Source organism: Leptonychotes weddellii, chromosome 14 (assembly GCF_054177405.1).
Source record: "Leptonychotes weddellii isolate Sample4059 chromosome 14, ASM5417740v2, whole genome shotgun sequence".
Taxonomy (NCBI): Eukaryota; Metazoa; Chordata; class Mammalia; order Carnivora; family Phocidae; genus Leptonychotes; species Leptonychotes weddellii.
Window position 1 is genome coordinate 35,411,352 of NC_138382.1, and position 27,678 is coordinate 35,439,029.

A 27,678-nucleotide genomic window follows, 5' to 3' on the forward strand; every position below is an offset into this window, starting at 1 on the left:
ATACTAGTAGGAATCATTAAGCATTTGTCTGCAACAGATCTCTGTTCCTTTGAGCAACTAGGTTTGGTTTCTGTAAGGTGAGTAGAGAGGTATCTCCTCAAATCTGGAAAATTTATTCCATGTCTTTGGTCTCCCCTACTGAATGCTACATTCACTAGGTTAGAACATGAAAATGTGACTTGGAATACCGTGACCGCCCCTTCTGAGTGTCATATGTGTTCATCAACACAAGCCAGAAGTGGGGGTTGGCTTTTCTTCCCTGTTGTGACAGACAGATGCCCTGTCACTGTTTTCTTATTTGAAATTTCACAGTTAAAGAGGGAAAGAAGCCACTTCGAGAACGTAATACAGCAGTTTAAAGCAGGTTGTAATTTTGTTTTTATTTATGGAAGGTCTCTCCCCAAACACCCCTGTTATCGTTGAGGGTGGGGAGGAAAATGAAGTGCAAGAGGGCAGGCTCACTGCTCATCTCTGTCCTCCCCGCTTCAGCAAACACGCACTTTCATCACCCTGTGCCCCTGCGTCCCCTCCTACCCTGTGCTCACATTTGTGCTAGCCTCTTCATTCCAGCTTCCCGTGTTCCATAGAGACTGTTGGTTTCTAGATCTAGAGAAATCCCATTTGCTATAAACCTTGATTTTGAATTACAATGAATGTAATGAATCTTTAAAAAAAAGATAACATCAGGACTCCCCCCTCCTCTTTTTTCCCCTGAGGAAAGAGAACCTCCATCCTCTGCTATTGCTGTCTTTGGGACCAAACCCCCTTAGAAAATACCACTTTTGCCTTGTCCTCAGAGGCTTGGGACCTACACATCTTCACATTTCACAGAAGCTTTCTAGAAAAAAAAACCTCAAGGTTTTCCAACAAATGTCTGTCAAAACCTCAACACCCACTCATATGAGTGTGCTACATCTGTTTTAGAGATATAAATGGAAAACTGTTTCTCTCTGCACTCTACCCACAGAATTCTTTTGACACCAGACACTGGGGTTTCTCTCACGCTGACCAATTGTCCAACTCCATTTGGTGTCCGACAATTCACTTCTGACCCCATCTACCTGGAGTTAGTGTCAGTTCCCACAGGTTAAGGGCTCAGTCCCACAAGATTGCCCCCACTTTGGACAACAGTCCCAAGGCTGAGCCTCTGGTGCTTCTGACCCCTGCCCTGTGGGTTTGGTAATTTGCTAGAGTGGCTCACAGAGCTCAGAGAAATACTTATTTAATGTTTACTAGTTTATTACAAAGGATATGACTCAGGAACAGTTAAGTGGCTAAGTGGAAGGGATAAGTAGGGTGAGGTATAGGAATGGGGCCTCCAGAATGAGTTTCTATTGTTTCAAGTGGCCCAGTTTATGATACTTTGTTGCAGTAGCCCTAGGAAACTAATACAAAAAGTAATAAACTGTTTATTTCAAATTGCTCCTAAGTCTCTGCAGCACTCATTTTGGGGGTCTTCATAGGTTCAAATTGACAGTTTATCCCACTTCCAAGCACTTGGAAGAACATTAAGACAGGAAGCATGCAGGACAATGCCAGGCATTTTCTTCAAGGGTGGTTCTATCAGCTGTCCATACAGCAGCCAAGGGTTATTTCCTGGCTTTCCAAAGGACAGCTTGGGTTCTAGAGAATGAGAACATAACAGGTTGCAGGGGGAGAAGGGGCTTAGAGGTACCATGTCCTAAATAGGAATCAATATCACTAGTATCACTTGTCACTTCTCAGGTCCCAGTAAGGGATATCGCCAGTTACAAGATTCATTATACTTAGAGAGGCCTAAAACTAAGGCTTGTCACCAGGCATTGATCATTCATTCATAATCCTCCCAGTGTATCAATCAGCAGTGAAATTTACCAAAAGCAGTATTACCTGGTAATAGGTGATATTACACCTTTATCAGGTCTCCAGGGGAGCAGAGCAAGAGAGTTAAAGTCATTCACAGGGAAGGAGAAAAGATTTTAATATTTTATTCATAGTCTTTTCACCATCAAAGTAAACGTAGACTAGAAACTTCTATTAAGTCAAAATTATAGCTCCTTTAGATTTAATCCACAGACATAGAGGTAGTAGGACAGAGAGGAAGGAAGTGAGAATGTAGAGTTTTCTGAACATCCTCTTGTGCCTTCCTTTTCTCTCTTACAAACTCTGTTCCTTTTACCTAGACGGGGCTGTCTTGTCCCTGTGCTTAGTGTCATACTAGAGACAACATTAGATTTTATATCTAAATCCACAAACTCTAAAAACTTCCATCTTGTCCATGATAGTCTGGGAATGCTATATTTGTTTAGTTCAATATAACTCTTGGTTAACCTACTTTCCATACAACAAAGAATTTTCTCATGTTGGTGATAGCTTTGATTTTATTCAGTATTTCCTCAAATTCCAAGCACAGTGCCATATACTTTAAAAACTTAATTTCTAATCCTCACAATAACCCAGCAAGGTAGCTTTGATTTTCTCCATTCTATAGAAGAGGAAAATATTTTTTTAATTATGTGTCACATTTATTCTAATGCAGTTTTCTAAGCCCTGGGCACATACCAGTAAATGAAGCAAACCAAGACCCTGACCTCATGGAGCCTCCAGTCTAGTGAGAAGAGATTGACAGAGAGTGAATATCCAGTGTCAGGTGGTAGTGACAAGCACATAGGACTATGTCTCCTATTTTGAATGACATGGGAACCCATTAAAGGGTTTTGAGAAGAGCGACCTGATCTGATTTACAATGAAAGGGATTCATACACAGAATAGATTATAGGGGGCAAGAGTGAAAGCAGGCAAACCAGTAGGAACCTCTTTTAATAACCCAAGTGAGAGATGATGGGGCCTCTGACCAGAGTGACAAGTGCTCTGATTCTGGATATGTTTTGAATTGCAGAGCTGACAGAATTTACTGGCAGATTAGATGTGATGTATGGGACAAAGAGAGACATCAAAGATGGCTATAAGGTTTTGGGCCTGAGCAAGTAGAAGAATGGGTAGAATTAGATTCACTAATATAGGGAATACTATAGTTTAGCTTGAGCATGTTAAATTTGAAATGTGTAAATATCCTCGTGCAGTTAAGTAGATACTAGAATATATGAGTCTGTAACACAGTGGAAAGGTCTGGGCTGGAGAGAGAAATTCAAGAATCAAGCTTACTGACTCAGCTAACTGATTGTCCAGTCCAACAAGAGGTGGGACTCCATTGCCCAAGTGTGCTTGTTCATTTCTCCAGAGTACCCTTAGGGACATGTTTTATGCTCTGACCTCCTAGATAGTCTAAATCAGTAAGACAGAGGTGGAGTCTTCAAATCTGGTTTTAAAATGTTTTCTAAGACATAGAGATCAATGGAACAGAATAGAGAGCCCAGGAATAAACCCAGACATGTATGTTCAACTGATCTATGAAAAAGGAGGCAATATTCAATGGGAGAAAGATGGTCTCTTCAACAAATGGTGCTGGGAAAATGGGACAGCCAATTGCAAAAGAATGAAACTGGACCACTTTCTTACATCATACACAGAAATAAACTCAAAATGGATTAAAGACCTAAATGTGAGGCCTGAAACCATAAAACTAGAAGAAAGTATAGGCAGGCAGTAATTTCTTTGACATTGGAAAGACCCCCTTCCCACTTTCTACTTTCCCTAATTGATGTTAAGAATCTTTTTTCCTGGGGCACCTGGGTGGCTCAGATGGTTAAGCATCTGCCTTCGGCTTGGGTCATGATCCCAGGGTTCTGGGATCGAGCCCCACGTCTGGTTCCTGGCTCAGTGGGGAGCCTGCTTTTCCCTCTGCCTCTCCCCCTGCTCGTGCGCTCTCTCTCTCTCTCTCTCTGTATTTCTGTGTCTTGAATGAATAAATAAAATCTTTAAAAAAAAAAAAATCTTTTTTCCCCAGACTAAAATCTGATTTAATCTGAATTGAAGCTCTTTTAAAGGTCTATATCTGAAATAACTCTCTGTCAGAAACCTTTGACAGGAATCATTGTCTACAAAATAAAATCCAAGCTCCTTAGCATAAAAGTCAGGCCTTCACCATCTGGTTCCAACTTTGTGGCCTCTTCGCCTAAGCCACAGACTTTTTGAAGTTTCCAGATATACCAGGTACTTTCATGTGCCTTTGCTCATAGTCTCCAGGGGTCTAGAATGGCCTTTCCCACCACTCTGCCTGTATAGCTTGCTTTTTGAGAAAGCCCAGCTCAGGTGTCACCTGTTTCATGAGCCTTCCTAGCCTTACTGTTCTAGATGGAATTCACTGCTCTTCTCTGTGATGTGAATACATTAGGACCTTACCCACAGTGTGGGGTCTGCTTCGTGTCATGGTGAGTGGAGTGCTCTCTGACTCTCCAAATAGACAAGAAGCTCATTAGGGCAGAGGCTGCACCTTGCTTCTCTTAGAGTCTCCCTAGCATAGTCCCTTTCACATAGTAGGTGCTTAATAAATACTTGTTGTGTTCATTTTATCATAGAAGATCTTTAAAAGACTTTTGGTAAATACTAATTCAATCAGGCAGTGCAAATCCAGAATTTTCCTATATCCGGGAATACATAATTGTTTCTGGTGTAAACTATTTATTGACTTTTACTAAGTTAACCTTTTGTATCCCCTTAGCTAGGGTTTACAGTTTAGCTTAGGAACCCTCTTTTTCAGGGAAAAGAGAGCCCATATTCTGATTCCAGGAGATTTTGTGATCAATTTCTTGTCATTTTCATATAAACCAGTTTTTCATGACATAACTTAGAGATGAATTGCTACCTGAGCGCCAGCAGTACTAAGAGTAAATGGGAAGTAGGATTCCACTCTTCTGTACTTTAAGAAATGGAAGCAAGATAAATGAAAAGCCTTGGCAGCCTCAGAAATCTTAAAGGGAAATGCCAGCCAGTTTGCCATCAGCATGACTCGCTCTCCCAAATCATCATGTCAGATCACTTTTAAATAAAGACATTTGGCCCACACTAAATAAGTAAGCACATGCTGTATGCTTGGCCATATGCTAGAATTCAGTAGGACATGTAATCAGGAAACAGACATACAGAAAAGAGAGAAAGTATCATGAGATATCAATGTATATACAGAGCACAGTAGAGACATTAAATGAGGGAAGGGGTCACTTATACTTGGAGGCAGTACAGGTAAAGGGTGATTGAGAAAGACTTTGTTAAAAAAACAGGGTGGGGGTGGGGTGCTTGGTATTATGTTGGGCAGGTGATGGAGAGAGGGAAGGCCATTCCAAGAAGAGGAACAGTTCTAATAACTTGAAGAAACCGTTAGAAGTTTCCTATGTCTGAAGGCCAGTGTATGCTTTCCCCAAGCTCAGTTTTCTATCTAATAGGAATCACTTGTGACATACATTATGTCATTTAATCCTTACATCAACCCAAACCTGTGAGGGGGAAGGTACCATTTTACAGGTGAGGAAGCTGAGGGCCAAAATTGCCCAATATGAGATAGAGCCAGAATTTGTACTGACAGTCTGACTCCAAACTTTTTGTCTTAATCCTGCTTTGTTAAACTGGCTCCCTTTTCTGATGTTCTTCCCACAATTAGAAGCTAACTCCTACCTAGTTACTCTCTTTTATGTCTGATTCTGAAAACACAGTTTTGCAGAACTGAAATATTTACAGCCAGTTTTATTGACTTATTTTCAGGGTTCTTTCTGGGATAGATCATGATTTTTTGAGTTGAGATATGAGACCATCACACATTGTATGATTCAGGGTTCAATCAGGGAAGGAAAGTCATTGTGGATATCATGGAATAAGAGATTATAAGAGTTAGAGCTTGTACAGTTACGGGGAGATCTGGGTAAGTAAAGACCAAAAAAGTAGAGTTTAAGGACCAGAGAAAGGTCACTGACCAGCCTTGACCCAGATGAATGAACTTAGAGAGGAATCTGAAAAGTGGGCCGGTCCAGCTACTAATGCAGAGCTGCAAAAGCTATGGAAGGCAGTAGAAGGTTGTTGGTTCTTCAGGGTTTCTGCCTCTGCATTTGCAACAAAACATCTTTGGTGGGTCTGGGGTCACTGTTGATGAGCAGAATCAGCACTTGAGAAGAGCTGGATACAGAACAGGGAAGAGGGAGAACAAGGTGGAGCCCATTTGTAGCTCTGCATCAGTTTGTCACCTCCTCTGTACAGTGACAGCCTCCAGAATGTTATGACTCCTGCTTCCCCTTCAGCTCCCAAGTCTTGCACAGCCTCACATTCTACCAGTTCTAACTGTGAAGCATGTGGGGAAGGGATGCTGGGAAATGGAGTTCCCCATACACTCAAGCCAGCGGTAGAGCACACCAGCGCCCATACTCAGAAAAGAGAACTTGGAAGGGTTGGAATGAAGGAGCACTTTCCCCTGTCTCAGTGCCTGTTGTGTGTATGCCTTTGCTAGTTACTGTTTTTGCTCTTTATCAGTGAATACAGGTAACAACCTTATGAATGATTATTTTTCAGGAATATACTAGCCAGCAAGATTTTGAGCCTGGATTTTTACCTATGTTTGTCTGAGCCAAAGCCAATGTTTATTTTAATGCACTATGCTGATTTCTGTAAAACACAAGACCTAATGGCTTTCTTGTTTGTTCATTTGGATTAAGAAGTAAAAATTTTAAAAACCAATAAGAGGAAGTAGTGAGTTTGTAACTACCCAGTAGTTACAACACTAGGTCAAAAAGTAAACTGACTTTTTATGGAGCACAAAACAATGGGACTCCCCCACACTCCCTTTTTTTTTGGGAAAGATCAGTCTTTTAGGGTCATCCTAATTTCAGTTCTTGCTGTTTAAGTTGACTAGATACATTTGCTTCTAGAAATCAACTGGCTGTGGACTCATCAAACCCTTTTCTTTGATGGTTCTTTGATGGCATTTTACTTGTTAATCTGTATGTTTTCTTTTCCTGGCCAGTTCTCCTTAAACCAGTTAAGGTATAAAACTTTTTGTTGAAAGATCCTTGAGGTTAGAACAGTGCCCAGATTGTCAAGATACCATGAGTATCACTTATCCAGTTCAGCCACTAAATTAGGTCTCCTAAGGGAAAAGAGAGTGGGAAGTATTTTAAATTTAGGGTTTTTTTTTTAATAAGGGAAGTAATACATGTACATATTATACAAAATCAAAGAATTTTATAAAAATTTTTACAGGAAGCAGCAGTGCACTTGGAGTTGCATTCTTTCCCCCAATTCCCAGAAACAACACTTTCAAGATGCTTTTGGCTCTTTCTTTGGTTTTTCTTCTAATCTTGAAACAACATACTTATGTTGCTCCCTGCTTGGTTTTCCAGTTTTAAGTGTTTTCTGTTTGATTTCCAATTTGGAAGATGAGAATTGTTTGCTCTTTTCTTATCTTCCCATTCTCCCACATCCTTTCCCTTCCTTATTACCAGTATGTTTATGGCATAATTTTTGTTAGATTAGTATTCAGTATTTACATTTTATGCCCTTGTAAACTTGTATAGAGCTGAGACATATAGTATGATTATATTTCCTTTCTTGTACAATGTTTTTGTTTTTCTTGGAGTTAATATTTGTTTTATTTTTCATTTTCCTTTTTTTTTAAGATTTTATTTATTTAAGAGACAGAGAGCACAAGTGGGGGGAGGGGCAGAGGGAGAAGCAGACTCCCTGCTGAGCAGGGAGCCCACATGGGGCTCAATCCCAGGACCCTGAGATCATGACCTTAGCCAAAGGCAGACGCTTAACCGACTGAGCCACCCAGGTGCCCCTATTTCTCATTTTCTTCGCTTTTTGTGTACCATTCATTAATTCTTTCCCAAACCCTCTGCCATGCACATGAATTTTCTCTCATTAACATTGAAACATGTCAGGTGTTGTTATCTTTGAGATATCTGATGCTGCATTCTAGATTGGTTGCTGTCTTAGTTTGAGTTCCCCCAGAAGGAATCCATGAGGTAAGGATTTGAGCACAAATGGTTGATTTGGGAAGAGATTCCAGGAAACGTCAAGGGAAGTAGGTTAGAGGGGAAACCAATGAAGGGTGCATTATAAAGCAAGGTATAGTGGTTGATAACTGTAACTTGACCTCATGGGGGATCATGGTGAGAGTATAGCTCCTTTGTAGTCATGGCTTCCTGTGTTACATGTCCCTGGTTATGATGTGTAGTATCAGCTACAGTTGCCCCTCAATGTGTGATGCACAGTGACTCTCTTGAGATCTCCTTTTGTCATCATTTTTACATCTTTCCTTACATTGGATCTCTTTTTTTAGATCCTATACCTGTCCCTTTTCTTGATTTATACCTTCATTTTGGTAGAATGCCCTTCCATTAGCTTGGGAAGAAAAATGATCAGAAACCTTCCTTGTGTGTTTGAAAATATCATCATTCTACCTTCATGCTTCATTGATAATTTGAATATAGAATTACATATTATTTTCTCTAAGATATTTGGAGTCATTGCTCCATTGTTTTCTGAGGAAATTTCTCTTGTTCATGATATTCTCATGTTCAGTGTCCTTCTAATTCTTGATATTTGTATATAACCTGTTCCTTTCTGAAAGGTTTTAGGAACTTTTGTTCCCAGTGAAATTTCATGTTAATGGTCCTCCTTGTGGACCCGCTTAGCCATTGTGGTGGGCGTTCGGTGGACTTTTTCAATCTGGAAACATACATTTATCAGTTCTGAGAAATTTTCTTTAACTTTTAAAAAATTTCTTCCCCCTTCTATGTGTTTTCTTTTTGGAACTTTCATCATTCAGCCACCAGACCCCCTGGACTAATCCTGATTTTATGCTTTCTTCTGATTTTCTATCTCTTTTTAAAATTTTGTCCTCCTTTTGGGGGGGGATCTGCCTCAACTCTGTGCTTCTGATGATTTTTTAATTTTATAGTTTAATTAAATTCACATATACAGTTAAATTATATTAATTTCTAAGAGTTCCTCTGTTTTTTTTTTTTAAGATTTTATTTATTTATTCAACAGAGAGAGACACAGCGAGAGCAGGAACACAAGCAGGGGGAGAGGGAGAGGGAGAACAGGCTTCCCGTGGAGCAGGGACCCTGATGCAGGGCTTGATCCCAGAACCCTGGGATCATGACCTGAGCCGAAGGCAGATGCTTAACGACTGAGCCACCCAGGCACCCCTCTGTTTCTTTTTTTATTTCATGGGTAAAGTATCTTAGACACCTGAGAACATTAATGATAGTTCTTTTTCCCTCCCTGAATTGTTTGTTTCCTATAATTGCCTTATTTGTTTTGGCTCTGTTATGTTAGAAGCCTTTTTCAAAATCTAGTGACAGTGTCTGTCTTTTTCCACTTAGGTATAGGGCAGTAAAGCTGTGTGGGGGTCAGTGGAAGCTTATAAACTGTAATGGGTTCTTTCTAGGGTGATCAGCCTGGAGTTGGTGTATTGGGTGCTTACAGCTATCAGTGTCTTTAGGTCTCTTCTGGATTGGTTGTATTCCCCAGAGAAGAATCTTCTAGTCCCCGATCCAGAAGGTATTAACCTGGCTGCCAGTTCTCTAGGGGACAAGTAGGGGAAATGGGTGGGGGAATCTCACAGTTCACTGTGTGGGCTGGCCCTAATGCCCTGTTTTTAATATGGAATCCCACCCTAAGCAGGGTTAGTTCTCTTCTCTTCTCTCCTAAAAAAACTTTTATTTTTCAACAGAAGGAAAAAAGTTTTCTAATTCCCATTCTCTGTTATGCTTCAAAAAGCTCTTAGGCACATGAGCCAGAGGAAATGAGCATAGTCTACTTCGAGAAACCATTGCCATGTTATTCTACTAGTTTTCAAGATAATCTATTCATTCATTTATTCTCCCTTCAGTGGACATGTGTTAAATATCCACTGTGTGTACAACTTTACGCTAACCCTGTCTGGGAGATAACACAGATCAGCATACCAGGATCCTGCTCTCGTGGACCAGGGGAAGGTTTGCTGTTGAGAAGCTGTTTTAGCAGTAAACCCAATGGGTGGGACTTGAACTCTAGGGTAGTGATGCTGGGACAGTAAAGATGGGATGTCGCCTGAGAGACTGTAAAAATTTCTGAGGAAAGTAAAGTGGTGGAAAGGAAAAAAAGATAGTTTGAAGGAGAAGAGACCATATTATAGGAATTCTAATGTCTAAAATTTGTATTTTCTGGGCTTATTCTCTGTTTCTTAAAATATAGCTTTAAAAAAATTCATTTAAAAACAATTAGGTTACATTTGAAGATGATGAATTCAGAGGTCTGATGATTGCTTTTAAGAACACAGAAGTTTGACTAATCTAAGATTCTTAATAAATATTTAATGAGTTTATGAATGAATTTAAAAGCCAGCCTCTTTATAATATGAAGAATAATATGTGTATTAATAGATATTTTAGATGATTTGAAGAAATAGATAAAGTAATAGAAATGGTTTTCTTCCTCCTCATGAAAGTGTAGAATATATCCAAGATATTCTTAAATAATTAGTAGGAGAATAAAGCTTTTTATAATTAACCAACATTTGAAAATGATGACTTTAAAAATCAGCCACAGTATATTAAACCATTTCAGTGACTTCTGGTAAGTACTTACCACAAGATGACTTTTAATAGAACTCAGATATAAGAACAAATCAATATCAACTTTTGTAAACGATACAAGTCTTTAGGGTGTAGTCAAATAGTCAAAACAGGATTGAAAAGGGTTGACCGCTGTATGTGTTTTCAGTACTCTATTTCTTTGGTCTCCATTTATCTTCTTTCCTTCTATTCATTCTGTAATTCTTACTGTCTGGTGTTTGCTTATTTCATTTTTATTTGTGCTTTTATTAGTTCTTCCCTGTGTTCCCCAAGTATCTTGGGCAAATTAGCCATCATTGCATCTTTTATCTGACACCTCACTATACTGTGAGCACACTGAGGGCAGGAACTGTGTCTTTTCTGGATCTCTGATATGACTGATTTTAGAAGAGGCTTTGAAAATATGCTCTAATAATATTGTTCCCTTGAAAATGTGTGACCATGTGGCATTTTCAATTTTTGAAATTTAACGTGTATTTTATATACTTTTCTCTGAAAAGCAGAGTAAAGAAAATGTGAGTTATATATATTTTTTCAGTTACCACCAGGCTTTGCATATGCTGTTAGCCCAGCTAACTGCTACTCACTATGTGATTCTAAATGACACTTCCCAGGGCGCCTGGGTGGCTCAGTCGTTAAGCGGCTGCCTTCGGCTCAGATCATGATCCCAGGGTCCTGGGATCGAGCCCCACATCGGGCTCCCTGCTCAGCGGGAAGCCTGCTTCTCCCTCCCACTCCCCCTGCTTGTGTTCCCTCTCTCGCTGTGTCTCTCTCTGTCAAATAAATAAAATCTTTAATAAATAAATAAATAAATAAATAAATAAATGAATGAATGAATGAATGAATGACACTTCCCTCCAGAATCCTTCTTTGCAATGCTCCACCCCCATAGACTGAGGTGATGCTATCCTTCTGTAACTTGCTATAATTCCCCAGCATGACACTGAGTATATACACTTCACTCTAATTACTTACTTACTTATTTATTTATTTATATTTTTTATTTATTTATTTGACAGAGAGACACAGTGAGAGAGGGAACACAAGCAGATGGAGAGGGAGAGGCAGAGGAAGATGGAGAGGCAGAGGGAGATGGAGAGGCAGAGGGAGAAGCAGGCTTCCCGCTGAGCAGGGAGCCTGATGCGGGGCTCTATCCCCCGACCCTGGGATCATGACCTGAGCCACCCAGGCACCCATCTAATTGCTTTTAAAATAGATGCCACCCTTAGTTCATTGTGAACTTCCTAAAGGCAGGCAGCATAGTTGCCTTGTTCATTATAATATCCCTGGGGCAGGGCTTGGAGGAACCCTCTCATGATAACTCTCCCCATCTCCAGTTTCAACCTTGGAAGCCCAAATTTAAATAAAAGTCTATTTGTGACATATGGAAGTGTTAAATTACTACAGTGTACACCTGAAACTGATACAACACTGTATGTCAACTAGCTGGAATTAAAATAAAAACTTAAAAAAAAGTAAAGAGTATTTGGAGCCCATAAATCCCACCTTGCCTCAGCTCAATAGATGGCTGCCATGTCTACTTTCACCCTAGCATATTCTCTTGAGAGGTCTCTGAACTTCAGGATTCCAGGCACATATCCTCACCTTGGCCCTAACCCTAACCCAAGCCGAGGAAAAAGAAAAAAAGATGATGATGATGGTGTGTGTGTGTGTGTGTGTGTGTGTGCATGCAATGGAATATTAGCCATAGAAAAGAATGAAATCTTGCCATTTGCAATGATGTGGATAAAGCTAGAGAGTATTATGCAAAGCAAAATAAGTCAGTCAGAGGATGACAAATACCATATGATTTCACTCATATGTGGAATTTAAGAAACAAAACAAATGAGCAAAGGGGAAAAAAAAAGAGGGAGGCAAACCAAGAAACAGACTCTTAACTATAGAAAACAAACTGATGGTTACCAGAGGGGACGGGGTGGGGAGATGGGTGAAATCGGTGATGGGGATTAAGAAGGGCACTTGCTGTGATGAGCACCAGGAGTTATAGGGAACTGTTGAATCACTATATTGTACACCTGAAACTAATAGAACATGATGTTAAGTAACTGGAATTTAAATGAAAACTTAAAAAAAAAGCCTATTTGAAACAAATGTTCAAGATTAACTATCAGCCACTGAATACCAGAAGTGCTTTTGGCTGTGAATTCTATCAGGGTTTCCATGCCGATGGGATCCTGGGCATAGTCTTAGGCTGATGTACAGCCCCAACTCTAATAATGAACCTGAGGAAACCTAGTATCCAAGCATCAGGAAAGTCTCCTTCACAGTGTGTTAACAAAACTTTTTCTTCCATGAAAACTGGAATTGCTTTCTAGGCATCCCCTTTTGTCAAAACAACCCCAAAAAGAAATTGAAGTGCTGTCTTTGTGGCATGAGACTAATTCTCAGAAGCCATTATGTGCTAGGGAAGTGATGAAGCCTTTTTAATGAACACGATATTTCTGTTCTTCATGGGTCTGTTTACCATCAGAATCTCAGTTGAGCAGTGATTTTGAAAATAGGGGTGTAAGTGGAACTTGGCATAAGGCTCTCACACTGCAAGAATTAACAATTTCCTACTTCTGTCCATAGATTCCTAGAATTGAAATATAAAACTGGAATCCTAAAACCTAGAGAATACATAATTCAGAGGTTTTCAAAATGCTTTCCGTGGGGCCTCCCAGCTCCACGGAGGTACTGCTGGGGCCGCCATAATGAAGAGAGGGTCAGAAAGCTGCCCAGGAGAATGGGGAAGAGCACATGACAGTGGGTGGGATCTCTCCCCAGAAGGGCTTTGCCTTTTCTGTTAAGTTCCCCATAAGACATTGAGAGAAAGGGAAAGTTCAGTGATGAAAGAAAATTTATATCTATCTATGGGCCAGCCTGCACATACTACACATGAAGACACTGAGGCCAGGAAGGTGAAGATGTGCTTGCCTGTCGCTGAGCTGGTTTATGGACCAGGTAGTTAGGGCCCGATTCTCCTTCCAGCCCGGTCTCCACTGTATCACGTTGCCTACTGTGAAAGTGTTTGCTCTCTCTGCTCCAGCTTCCAGAGCTAAACTCAGCATGATCAACACCATGTCAAAAATCCGCGGCCAGGAGAAGGGGCCAGGCTACCCACAGGCAGAAGCGCTGCTGGCGGAGGCCATGCTCAAGTTCGGAAGAGAGCTTGGAGATGACTGCAACTTCGGTAATAAGTGCTTTCCACACTTCACTTCTTTCATTTGTCCGCGGGGATCTTGTGCCAGTAAGATGATCTGCAGGAGATGATTTTGGTTTTATATTTTGGTTCTCAGTTTTATATGTCCTAGAGACAGAGGCCAAAAGTTTGCCTTCAGAGGCGTTTCATCATTTTTAGTGTGATTTGTCATAGTTTTGTTTACTTTCTTTTTCCCTGATGAGATCCCAGACTTCACGGTAGCCAGTTGACATATCCAGATGCCTGGAAACTTACTGGGAAGTGTGTCCGCCATGACTGAGTGTTGAGGCAGGGGGACCAGTCAGCATGATGTAACACCCTGCCCCGTGAGCTTTCTCTTTGGGCTCTGCTCTTGCTTACATGGTACCCAATTCTACGGCCCCAGGTGAATTCCTTCACCCCTCTCTCCTCCGACACTCAGTCACCATATAAAACACTTCTGTTTCACTCTTTCATGATGGGAGGTCTCAGCTAATGACTGTCCTTCCTGTTTGAACCCTCATCTCTGTTCTTGGTATTTGCTTCTACTCAATGCTTTGGCATTAAACGGGTTCCCTGCTAGGGAAATCCAGTAGTGACAAGGGAGGGCAGGGAGCTTCCCCAATGGCTTTTTAAAGGACAAGCAAAAGTTTATGTTCTTCATAATAAGGGATACCATCCCCTTGGTAGCATCAACTCTGTTGTACTGTATGAACCTGTCCTAGGTAGAAACTACACTGTTCTCTGGAAGGCATTATATTTTGCCTGTCATCTCGGCTGTGGTGGCCCTCTTACTGCATGTACATTTCACCTTTGTCCTTTAACATACAAGAGACTCATTCTCCCGTTGCAGGCCCAGCGCTTGGTGAGGTGGGGGAGGCCATGCGGGAGCTCTCGGAGGTGAAAGACTCTCTGGACATGGAAGTGAAGCAGAACTTCATTGACCCCCTTCAGAACCTTCATGACAAAGATCTGAGAGAAATTCAGGTATCTGCAACTGATCCTTTGGGAAGTGAGTGGTTTGAATGTACAAATGTAGGTGCCCTTTTTCCCTCAGAAAACATTTTTTTAAGCTTATTGTGTGTGATGAGGTTTGGATTACAAAATAACCCAGCAAGATAAATTGAGAGAAACCAGAAATGCAATACTTTATCCCATTATTTGACTGTGCCGCTTATGAATATTACATTTGACTTTTCCACATTGAGTTTTCAGGTTATCAGCCTTTTTTTTCCCCAGAAGAATAATATCCTTCCCTGATACTACCCAATTTTATTAATTACTGCTTTCTGGGCTGATTTCACCGTCTGAAAGGCTAACTGTATCAGTTGTTAGCTTAGGTAAATTGTTATACTATCACTCTATAAACACGTGTTTTCATATTTTCATAGCGATTATTAGGACTGAGGAAGAATAACCATCCTCTTTATAAAACACGTAGAGCTGTTCCAAAGAAATAAAGTTCAACTGGCTCTACCTCCAACTAGGTCTGTAATGTTTTCTCATTCATTCCTTCGACAAATACTTGTGGAACCTCTCTGAAATTTAACTTTATTGTAACATGGTCATCTACAATGTGAAGTCCCCTAGATCTCTTTATTCTAGCTTGAGTCTCCTTCATCCTATCACTTGCTCAGGATTGCAGTAGTAAATGGCAGACTCACTCTTAAACTACAATATTACCCCTGACTCCAGTACTCTACCCTCCAGTTGACTACAAGTTCATGTGTTACAAGAATATCCCTTCCAAAGGAACAAACATTTAACTTGGATCAGGGCATGGATGGGAGGCAGGGTGTACAGTGGGAGGAAAGGTCTAGGATATTTTTCTTCCTCTTTTCCTTTTCATTTCTTCACCACTCCCAATTCTGTTTTAATCTCCCTGCCTTTATTTCCATACACACCCAGGATCAGGGAAACCTAGTGTTTTCTCCCACCCATTAGTAATGGAATACTACAGCCCTTAGAATAAAAAAGATAATTTGTAGCTTTGGGAAATGACTTTCCTACTTTGTCACTAGAGGGTTGGGCAGAGGTTGGGTGGTCAGGCAGTGGGGAGGATGCGAGGAGAGATTTTGAAGAACACTGTGGGGCATTAGACCCCGTCTAGCATCCCTTCCAAGTTAGAGTTTTTCCACTGAGTTTCACCATCTACCAAATGGGAGACTTAAACTTATCAGTGGTTCCCTGAAAGCTGCATCAGTCAACAAGGGTAAGTGTTAAGATATAGATTCCTAGGGGCACCTGGGTGGCTCAGTCAGTTAAATGTCTGCCTTCAGCTCAGGTCATGATCCCAGGGTCCTGGGATCGAGCCCCACATTGGGCTTCCTGCTCCGCAGGCAGCCTGCTTCTCCCTCTCCCTCTGCATGATGCTCCCCGCTTGTGCTCTCTCTCTGTCTCTGACAAATCAATCAATCAATCAATCAGTCAGTCTTAAAAAAAAAAAAAAGTATAGATTCCTAGACCCCGGCCCTAGATATTTTAATGCAGGTGATCAGTAATTCAGATTTCTGATAAGCAACTTAGGTGATTCTCACAGACTGGTTTCCTCAAAGGTAAAGCCTTTCCAGTGTTAGTGTGCTGGGACTCAAAAAGCAAGAATGCTAGTCTTTCCCACTTCTTTTCAAGGAAAGTGTTTTTCTCCTACCTTCTCATGAGACACCATTTCTCTTGAAGATGGGAATTTGTGGGTTCTGTGTAGCAGTGTTTTCCATGTGGGTGGCCATATGCACACATTCCCAGCTTCTGTCATGGGATGGAAAGACATATTCCAGCTTGGCTTTGGCCCAGCAAGGGCAGAAAATAAAGGGCACTGGTAATTCGCAGAATTTCTTTCTTGTTCTTAATTATTTTTAGAGATGCTTCTCCATATTTAGCTTTTGGAAGCATTTGCCCCAGTGATGCTGGCTTTTGGTGATGTGATATTTTAGAACTTAACCTGTCTTATTTTGGAAGCTCACAGGCATGATGGAGAAGTGAGCTGTAAATAGGCCTTTCCATGAACGCTGTCAAAGCATATTCCTGCCCTTGACTTTTTCAGCATCATCTAAAGAAGTTGGAGGGTCGACGCCTGGACTTTGATTATAAGAAGAAACGACAAGGCAAGATTCCAGATGAAGAGCTCCGTCAGGCTCTGGAGAAATTCGATGAATCTAAAGAAATTGCTGAGTCAAGCATGTTCAATCTCTTGGAGATGGATGTGAGTCCCTCTCCTCTGATTTCTAATTTAATCTTGCCATTGAGGCTCAAGATTATGTTAGAGGGTTACATAATTCAAAAGGTTCATATCTAATTATACTATGTGGTGAGAACTTTGGTAGATAGTTATTTATTTAAAATAATTTGAAATAAAGTAGATCCAGAAATGGTAAGGGTTTTGTTTTTTTTTCTGTATTTCCATAGTTTAATTTAGTGAGATATTTGTCTACGAATGATCTTAAAGAATTACCAATTGTGAGAAGATGAAGAATGTTTCTGATGATCCATGTAAAAGTCCAGTAGCTTGAAATACTTTGTCAAAATATAGGGCAGATTGACTTCAGATTATAAAAGAATATCACCTAAAATGCATTTAGAATTAAGGGTTCAGTATAGATTTAAGATGTTCTATATTTTGAAGTAAACGTGATATTTTCTTTCAGAAACTAATTTCAATTGAGATTGATGATTGAGATTGAGATTGATGATTTGGGGGCAATGTAGTTTAAAAGCTGCTTTTACATTTCCAGTGCACCAAAATGTTATTATTTATTTTTTATTTTAGAGAGGGGGAGAGAGAGACAGCGGGGAGAGGGAGAGGGAGAAAGAAAGAATCTTAAGCAGGCTCCACGCCCAGCGTGGAGCCCAACATGAGGCTCAATCTCATGATCCTGAGATCATGACATGAGCCGAAATCAAAAGCCAGATGCTTAACCGACTGAGCCACCCATGTACCATGCCAAGTATGCTAAATTATTATTCATGGTTTTAGAAGTTATATTCTGTTGAGTTCTTTCAGCCCTGTAGTCATGAGGACTTCTGACCACTCATGTAATAAAGCCAGCTAACCAGTTTTCAAGTTCCTGCTCACTCCCACCTCTGACCCTATCAGTTGCTGACCAACTTCTTCCAAGGTGTTTACAGAGCCTTTATGTGCTTATCACTTAACTGCTTTGCCCTGACTGGTGATATGGGAGGTGTGTTGAACATATCTGGACCTTCCCACCACCCAGAGACGGTGTAGGTTGGTGTTTATGTAGAACAACTGGTGTCCCACCTACCTACTGAAGAGGAATGCTGTAGGCATGGGGCTGACCTGAATTATAGTGCTCCTTTCCTGCACCCAGGGCCCCATTCCATCCCCAAAACTCATGGGACAGCATTGACTTTGCTGACTTGGAGGACAATATTCAGCGAGATCACAACCTGAGACATAAAATGAAGAGTAACTAAGGATGCCTAGAATACTGGAGCTGAAATGAACCCAAGATGTCACTTGACCCAACCTCTTTATGTTACAGAAGAGGCAGAGAGGACAAAATTTTCCATCCTACCAAACTGCCTCCATGTTGCTTCATGTGAAAAATCAATATTCACATTTTTATTAACATTAATATATTAACAGCATGGAAAGCATAGGGAGCAAAGGCTCCTTTGGTCAATGTCTCTTTTTCCTATAAGAAATCAATAAAATTAGCCAAATCCTACCTGGAAGTCGGTAGTTAAGAATGAGATTGTTCAGTGAGAAGTGTGTGATCTTTAGAAAGATTCCTGACTTCTCCTCATGGTACTGACATTTACAAGCATGCAGATGCTTCTTATCCTTAACTGATGTGGAGCCTACAGAATCTCTGAGCAGTGGGCTGTGGGTCAGGAGCAGCTCTGTCGTATGTGTGGGGCAGTAGGAGATGCTTAAGGATGGTGACCTGGTAACTGAGGCGTGATCCCCCCCATTGGCCTGCAGATTGAACAGGTGAGCCAGCTGTCTGCGCTCGTCCAAGCCCAGCTGGAGTACCACAAGCAGGCCGTCCAGATCCTGCAGCAAGTCACCGTCAGACTGGAAGAAAGGTATCTCACAGTTCCTGAATGTTATATTCCCATTTTCTTCCTCTGAAATGATGGGTAAAGAAATGGAAATAATAGAATACATTTGAAGAAAAACTCTGCCCAAATTCCTGCTGATCCTACCTAGGCACCTTGTGGATCATTCGTTTTGGTTTTCTTGCGTCTTTGTGCTTTGTTTTACTTTGTTCCATTGAATCTAATCTTGTGTTGATGAGAGGTCAGGATGTGGGTTGTATGTTGGCTGCCACAGATGGGAAACCAGAATGCTGCCAAGGATAACGGGCGTGATTTGCTGAACAGACGTTCTGGGTGGGTGCTAAAGGCATATCATCATCAGTCTTCTGACAGCCCTGTGAACTAAGTATGATTAGCCTCACCGACAGGTGGAAAGCCCAGGCAGGTGAAGTAACTCGCCCTGGGTCACACAGTGGTGCAACAGGGGTTTGCTGGGCAAGCAGAACCTATTTGAAAGCCTGTATCTTGTCACAGCGTTTCTCTGAGTGGTGAGCAAGTCCTCCGCTATCAGAGAGACTGCGTTTGTATGCCTGTTCCTCCTCCTCAGATGCACCCCACGGCCGGGCAGAGGTTGTTTTCTTTGTGACTAGGTCTCCCTGGAGTTGCAGAGCACAGCCTGACAGCTGTAGGCAGAGGCCCCGCTCTGTCCTGTGTGTCACTTTGTCTGTCTTTCCTCAATGCACCCTTGTGGGAATGTGTGTCACACTCTGAAGCATCTAGAAAGATTTAAAACCCTGCATTTCAACATACTAAAGAAATATTATATGTCTTTGTGACATCCATTGAGCACAAAGGGCCATTTTCCTTTTTTCCTCTGACATATGTTCAAAGTCAGTATGGTTCTATAATCACCATAACTTGAACCCTCCCCATCTTTGCGAATCTGCTGTACCCTTTGCTTCATGAACACCTGAGACTGTGGAAAGTACTTAGGGGTGTGGGGAAGACATTAATTGGCCATACTTTTCCACTTTCCTCCTGTCTTCCCTCATTTCTTTCCTCCTTCTTGTATCTCAGACCACTCACTGTTCTTAGGGCACACAGTATTTCCTCCTTCCAGACCTACTCCAGCTCTTAAACTCTTTCTTCTGGAAAGGACTGTTCATCTGGAAATGACTCTCAGCTGTCTTTTCTCCCCTTCCATAAGCCTTCCCGTGGACAGGTAGATGCCTCCCTGCTCGCACCCCCGTGTTCCTGTAGCATTCTGTGTCTCTCCAGAACAACACTCACCACGGTTTCTGGTCCTCAAGTGTTTACATTCTGTCTCCCTTACTGACCATAAGCTGCTTGAGGGCAAGAACTGTGTTGTACTCATCTTTGTGTTCCCTGCACCTAGCAGAGTGCACATTTGCAAAGTGAGTTCTGAATAAATGAGGAAGTGAGGGATTGAGAGACAGGATGAAGATGGTGAGGGCCGGACCACAGAGGGACATCACGGAAAGCAGAGACATACACAGAGAAGGCTAGTTTTTTTGTTTTTTTATTTTTGGTTTTTTTTTTTTGAGATTTTCCCTGCTCCACATTAGTAGCCTTCCTGGATGTTACTGCTTTTCTTTTTGCTTCTTAATTGGCTCCATACTCTTATTCCCCCCTCCCTTTTCTTTTTAATGCAGAATAAGACAAGCTTCATCTCAGCCTAGAAGGGAATATCAGCCTAAACCACGAATGAGCCTGGAGTTTACAACTGGAGACAGTACTCAGCCCAATGGGGGCCTCTCTCACACGGGTACACCCAAACCTGCAGGTAAGGAGCTGAGACCTGCAGACCCCATGACCCAGGCCTTGGGCACACCCCGTTGACACTTTCCCAGAAATTCTAGGCACAGCCCAGTCTGGCTGCACAAGAACTCTACAGTGATACATTTCTTACAGGATGGTTTCGTCAGGTAGAAACTCTTCTAAAGCACGTCTTCCTTCGTCTCTCATTGATGATTTCTTTCCCTCCTTTTCCCCCTTCTCTCCTCTAGAAAACTTTCTTTGTACATCCCTTTTTCTCTCACTCTCCATCATCAGCACACATAAACCTCCCAAGTAACACATTTGCCTTTGACCTTTGTTTGTGGTGTTAAGTCACCCTAATATGTCATTTTGGTGCCAGGAGCGTCCTCTTTCTTTTCTGTTTTTCCCTTCTATGTTCCAGCACGCATGAGGGTGAATGCCCTGGCAGGGCGCGCCCACAGACACTCACATATAACCCACAGACAGCAGCTCCAGCAGCATGTCCAGCTGGAGTTCTTAAGTCACCGGAACATATGGGTGAACGCCTTTCTAGATGAATGTATTTTGAATCTCAACATCAGCTAGCTTTCCCTCCTTCCTCCACCTTCAACCAACTCATTGTACCCTGGTAACTGAGGTTACTATAGTAAAAGCTGAAAGTTATTTTCTATCAGGAATATTGATGTATACCCAATAATAGGTTCTTTTAGTTGGCACCATTGCTCTCTACCCCCGATACACAGATTAGGTAAAAGCCTGTGCTTGAAACATTTTCAACCTTAACAATTTGCTTGGGTGAAGAAGTGGAAACTATCTTACACTGGACATGGACTTCCAAGAAATGCAGTGTCTCCTCTTTTCCCTGGAGCCCAAGGCTTGACATTCTATAGTAGGAAATGTTTTATGAGGTGCTCTCTGGAGACCATGAAGAAAAAGGAGGGTGACAGTTGGTGCTCTCTGCCCTTTGTGTTCGCCTCACTGCTCAGAGCCCCCAGGGCGGGGTATACGGGACAGTGGCTCTTAGAAGTTAGCTGGCTGCAAGGACGAGTCATGTAAGTTGTGATGAGTTTGCTTCTCCCTATTCAGAAACCAACCATGTATTTCACTCCTCTTTTGGAGACTTGTTCATTTTTTGCTTTCTTAAAGTAAAAAAGTAGTTGACATTGTTTCCCTTTAAAGTCATCTAGGTGACACGGGAGCTGTATGCATGTGTTTTGAGTTTACGTGCTCATGTGGAGGCGTGCTATATTAAATATAGATGGTCATTTAAAATAGATCACTTTTAAGATATGATTCCTTCTTCATTATTTTACTCAAGGCATAGTATGTTATTTTTTGTATGCCAAAACTCCCATGTACTCATCCTTATATGTGCAACAATTTACCAAGAGTAAGTTATATAATTTTTACATGATCTCACGCAATAGCCACAATAGTAGTGTGGAGTAAGTTCTGATAGTTCTAATGCTAGACAAGGAGACTGAAAGGGAAGTGCCTTGTACAAGATCACTCAGAGTATGAACTTGAACGAAAAATGAACCAAATTGATGAGAACTGGTATGAGGGGTCAACTACTTTTTTACTTTAAGAAAGCAAAAAATGAACAAGTCTCCAAAAGAAGAGTGAAATACGTGGTTGGTTTCTGAAGAGGGAGAAGCAAACTCACCACAACTTACATGACTAGTCCTTGCAGCCAGCTAACTTCTAAGAGCCACTGTCCTGTGTATACCCCACTAGATTTATCTCTTTAGAACTGTTTATCTAGTTCTATTTATCTAGCCAAACAGAACGGAAATACGTGTCTTATGTTGTTTTGTTTTCATCACATTAGAGCAGTTTTCCAGAGCTGGAGTTTTTACCTTTAAAAAATTAGCACTGCACTGTTATCCTGACGTTGCCAAGCATTGTCCATGTAATGGACTTGACTCTTTCACATGTACAGAGATTTTAAAATGCTAGCATGGAAAGGATTCAGGCCATGTTCTATTAACCGAAAACTCATTAAAACTCCTTAAGTCACTGGGTCTCCCATCTCTGGACATTGTCAGGAAGGCACACCTTGGCGGACGGTGTTGCATGTGTCACAAGCATAGATGAGGCCATTGTTCATCCTGGAAATGGAAGCAGGCGTCCAACGACTTCCAGGAATCTGAGAAAACTTCTGAAGACTGCTGAAGGGCAGATGCTATGCAGTGGACTGGGGACTAGCCGGAAGAGGAAGCTTCAGCAGGAAAGAGGAGTGAGGGAGGAAGCCAGGCGGATGGCAGGCCAGGCAGGTTAAGCAGGTGGTAGATATGTGAGTTAAATACCCCTTGTCTTTCTGTGTTCTTCTCTCCTGCTTTCACTTCTAGGTGCCCCAATGGATCAGCCTTGCTGCCGAGCTCTGTACGACTTTGAACCTGAAAACGAAGGGGAGTTGGGTTTTAAAGAGGGTGATATCATCACACTCACTAACCAAATTGATGAGAACTGGTATGAGGGGATGCTTCATGGCCAGTCAGGCTTCTTCCCCATCAACTACGTGGAGATTCTGGTTGCCCTGCCCCATTAGAATGTTAGGCTGGCAGGCTTACCTCCTCTTGACCCAGATAGTTAAGTTTAACCACTGCTTCGGTAATGCTGCTTACAACACATCCCAAATGCAGGCCGCAGTGGTCCAAGTCATCAAGCCCCACCGAGTATCTTTGGTTGACTTGTGTGATCCCACAAGAGTCATGGTGATGGGTGGTATCTTCTTAGGCTGGTAGGCATGGCATGTGCTTTTTAAACACCATCTGAGACCAGCCAGTAGTCACTGAACTGCTGTTTACACGGTTCTCAGGAGGCTGTGGCTTCTTAGAATATGACCATGAGCCACATTACAGTAAAACCATCCTACTGAAGGTATTATCTATCACCTAGGGGCCATCTCAAGGTCTCAGGTTCTCCATTTCAATAGGAGAAAGGTCTTGATTTCCCATTGTTCCCTCCCAAATATGTGAGTCACAGAATTGTAGAAGAAAGCCTCCCTCACCAGCAACTTGTCTTCTGGTCTGAATGAGTCAGTCCCTTGATGCTATCAGTAGGAAAGTGTGGAATGTGAGTTAAAAACCTTTTCTGAAAACAGTCACTTTTGTTCCTCCCAATTATGCCTATTTCTGAGGGACAGCCGGTTTTCTTCCCTCCCTGCTCGTAAAGCCAGAGGGGACTCCCGCTGTATTTCTAAGTAAGGCAGTTAGCAGTCAGCACATGGTAGGAGGGGCTGAAGAGAAGAGATGGTCCATTATGAGGAAATGGGAAAACATCTGGTTTCCAAGCTTAAATTTCTTGCTGCAGAGAAACCACTTATGTATTTAGGCCATTTCCAAAGGTACAGGGAAGAGGGAACACATATCTTCACTTCAGTTTTATTTATGAATTACGTGCTTCATGAGTCCATTTGGCACAGACACACAAGGAGAAAAACACAAGAAACCATTATTCCACTAGTTCCTAGACCAAGAAACAGTAACTGTCTTTCCCGCTTCCACCTTGTGTTCTTTGAACGTCATTTGTGCAGATTCTGCCCTCAATGAGGACCAAATAAAGATGACTTTTGTGCTTATTAGCAGGTTAAGATGTATGGCCGCACCTGCAAAAGTTTTTCCCACCTCAGTCCTGACTTTTATTTCCATCCCTTCTATCCCATCTTCATGTTGTGTGCACAGTGCTGTGCGTAAGCCTATGAGTGGTTTTTTGGTTTTGGGTGTTTTGGTATCAGTTATGAAGTCCTGTTAGGTGTTCAGAGTTCTATTTATCTAGCTATACAGATTCCTTCAGAGGTTGAATGTGCTACTTCCGATGTGCCACCTCCGGTCGTGGGTCACATGGAGTGAAAGGCAAATCTTACTGCTTAATGTATAAACCTCTTACCACAGGAAGCATCGCCGTTTCCAATAAATATTGCTGAAGAAACAACCAAAGGCTCTGGTCCTTGATTTTGTGTCATTTGGGGGGGGGCGTGGTGGTCTCATTTCAGTCTCCGTTGCCTTCTCATGCAGCCAAACCAGACCTGGTTCTGACCTCAGATATTCCTCTCTGGCAGCAAGGGAAGTTCGTCAGCAAGAAGTCAACCAGCCTGGACATTGGTAACTTCCTGGTAATCCTAGGAAGAAGGTGATTTGGGAGAGAGGATAAGAAATGGGGGAGAGGAAGTCTTCTAGAAGTTACATGAGACACCACCAGTGGTGATATCAAAAGGATAGAATGTTCAGAGACACAAATAAAATATGTCATTTCAACCAGTCTTTTGTTGTCTTTCATGCTTGAAGAGAAAGAAATAGGGAAATATAGATTGGCCAAAGCCAGCATTCTTTGTGTGTGTGTGTGTGTGTGTGTGTGTGTGCACGCACACCCACGTGCATGTGTGGAGGCGGGGGAGGGGAGTTGTGCCTACAGAATTTGTATTTTCTGAGCTTCTGAGAAAATAAACACGTTTTTTATATATTGGGTGCACTTTGTATTCTTCCATGCTGAGGCTAATAGTCCAAATATTCTGATCTGACATGAACAGTTTTCATCTAATATGTGAAGTTCCATATGTGAGCTGCTCTAACATGAAAATAATATTTTTGCTAGCTACCTGAGTTACGGTATTACAGATCAATTCTTAAAACCAATTTTTAAAAAGAAATTACCAGTGACATTGTGAATAGAGAAAATATAGAAAAATCGCAGGTAAACTATTAGAATCCATAGTTATAGAGTTACTGAATATAAGATCAATATTCAAAGGTTACTTTATTTCTATATACCAGTAACAATCAATTAGAAAAAAAGTAGTTAGAAAAATCACTTAAAAAATTCAAACCCGTAGGTATAAGTCTAATAAGAATTATATAAGATCTCTACACAGAAAATTATGAAACATGTTTGAGAAAAAATAAAGACCTTAATGAGTAAAGAGACGCTCTGTATGGATTGGAAAACTCAGCATTGTAAAGATGTGATTTCTCCCTAAATTGACCTATAGATTTAGTGCAATTTCAACCAAAATCTCAGGAAGCTTTTCTTGTATGTGTGAAAATTGGCAAACATAAAGTGTACAGGGAAATGCAAAGGGATATTTCTTCTTAAAGAACAAAAAGGTTGGAAGACTTACTCTTTCTTGACATAAAGCAAAGTTATAGTAATTGAGATAGTATGATATTGATGCTATAATAGGGAAAAAAAAGATGATCTGTCCAGAACAGTGAGCCCAGAAAAAGACATGCATACATTTAACCATATTTGAACCACTCCATTGTTTGTAATATTACACATCCAGATAGGACTGTACCTGTGGAAAAGTAGTTCTGTAAATTCAAAGGGAAACCAATAGCAAGACCCTGCACCAAATAGAGTAATCTCATTATGAGTCAACATCAAATTAAGCAAAAGTATCATGACCACATTTTACAGGAAGAACTTAATATTTATTTGAGGGAGTCTTGGAGAACATTAATAATACACTCACCAGGTTCAGTACCATGTGAATTCTGTATTTTTATTGAAGAATAGTAAATGCCTTTTTACAAAAGTTTACTGAATGAGCAGGCAGTTTTGTGGACCACCACTGGGGAAGTTGAACTCACCCCAAACACTGGTTTTAAGACTAATCACAGAATAAATTGTCTGAAGTAGAAACAGAAGCAGAACTAAACTAAAGTGAACTGAAATGGAAAACAAGTTCAGTGAGGCGATTGTCCCATTTTATTTTTCTTAAAGGTCTGACAGGTCTTAAAGAGAAAAATTTCTCTTTGCTATAAATAAGGAGACAGCAAGAATGACGTGACCAAGAATTGAAATTTCCTTGGGACCGTATAGTATATAACATAACTCCTGGAATGTGCTGAGTCCTATTTTGTGTAGGCTTAGCAGGGACTTAGGCAACCAGGATTATCTTGAGACTGTTTTCAGGACAGCCTCTAGTGGTCTCATTGAAACTATGGGGGCACTTTTTTTTTTTTTTTAAGATTTTATTTATTTATTTGAGAGAGAGCACATGAGAGGGGGGAGGGTCAGAGGGAGAAGCAGACTCCCTGCTCAGCAGGGAGCCTGATGTGGGACTCGATCCCGGGACTCCAGGATCATGACCCGAGCCGAAGGCAGTCGCCCAACCAACTGAGCCACCCAGGCGCCCTATGGGGGCACTTTTAAGGCTCCTATTTTAAGACTCTCTTATTGACCAAGTTAAGAACCATGCAGACTGCCTTTCATCCCATGGGGATGGTGATGGTGACATAAGAAGGATTTAATGGTGAACTAAGTGGCAGCCTGAAGCCTGCCTCCACTTGGAACTCTGGGTGATGGTGGCTGAAGACTCAGGGCAACATGGAGAGGTGGCCACACTGTCAATTCCTAGGCCCAGCAATTGGGAACCAGTTCTGAGCCCCCTTGTTAAAGGAGCTGTCGAGGAAAAGAACAAAGCTATTTTTAAAAAACAAAATGAATAAATGAATGCTAAGAACCTACAGGTCAGGCCATTGAATGTCACTCAGCTATCACGTATGCCTAAGTCATGGTGGCCTTCCACTTGAGACAGGAAGAGCTATGATTCTTGACAGGACTGGAGCAGGTTGTCAGCTTTGGAGGCAGAAGAATGGAGAGCAACATCGATGACAATACCATTTTCTTGAAAAGGAACCCTGGACGTTTTTGTACCACCTATGTGATTAGATGCTGATATTCACCCAAGGCTATGATTGTGGTAACTTCCTTCGGACAAGAAATGAAGGCGTCTACAGCATGGGGTGGAGAATATAGTTTTAAGTATCCAGAAAATTCAAAGATATCTGGAGGCTTCTCTGTAATCTGGGTTATTTTTGCCTCATGGCAAATGTGGTCTCAGAAACAAGGGTTTCACACTACTGTGTGTTGTCTGAAAAAAATGTGGCATTCACTAAATCAGGAATTTTTCTTTCTTTATATTCCAGGCAGGCAAACTGTAGAGTTATTCACCTGGCAGAATCTATCCTGATAATAGGCTTTTAGTGGCCTTTAAGCAGTGTTTGTATTTATAAATAAATAAATAAAAGTGTATTTATAGCAGTGTTTGAATTTCCTATCGTTCTTTTCACACCAGGAAATCAGGCACATTCAACACTTTCATAAGATGATACTTGTAATTCAAGGGGGAGGAAATGAAAAAGATCATTATTTATTACGCCCTATCAAGTACTTTGTTAAGCTCAATATATATGATTTTGATTGAAGGCTAAGATTTTAAACCTT

The 27,678-nt window shown here is 41.3% G+C and overlaps 1 protein-coding gene across 3 annotated transcripts in view; it reads left to right on the forward strand.

Moving 5' to 3' along the window:
- Nucleotides 1-24,389, forward strand: part of SH3GL2 (SH3 domain containing GRB2 like 2, endophilin A1) — a 201,339-nt gene extending 176,950 nt beyond the window's left edge. For all 3 annotated transcript variants that reach the window (XM_081804129.1, XM_081804130.1, XM_006729353.3), the window contains 6 exons: nucleotides 13,540-13,683; nucleotides 14,525-14,658; nucleotides 16,712-16,870; nucleotides 18,614-18,717; nucleotides 20,343-20,473; nucleotides 22,800-24,389. In XM_081804129.1, the coding sequence (XP_081660255.1) occupies nucleotides 13,540-13,683; nucleotides 14,525-14,658; nucleotides 16,712-16,870; nucleotides 18,614-18,717; nucleotides 20,343-20,473; nucleotides 22,800-22,999 (872 nt within the window). In that variant the 3' untranslated portion in view covers nucleotides 23,000-24,389. The remainder of the gene's footprint in view (nucleotides 1-13,539; nucleotides 13,684-14,524; nucleotides 14,659-16,711; nucleotides 16,871-18,613; nucleotides 18,718-20,342; nucleotides 20,474-22,799) is intronic.
- The last annotated feature ends 3,289 nt before the right edge of the window (nucleotides 24,390-27,678 follow it).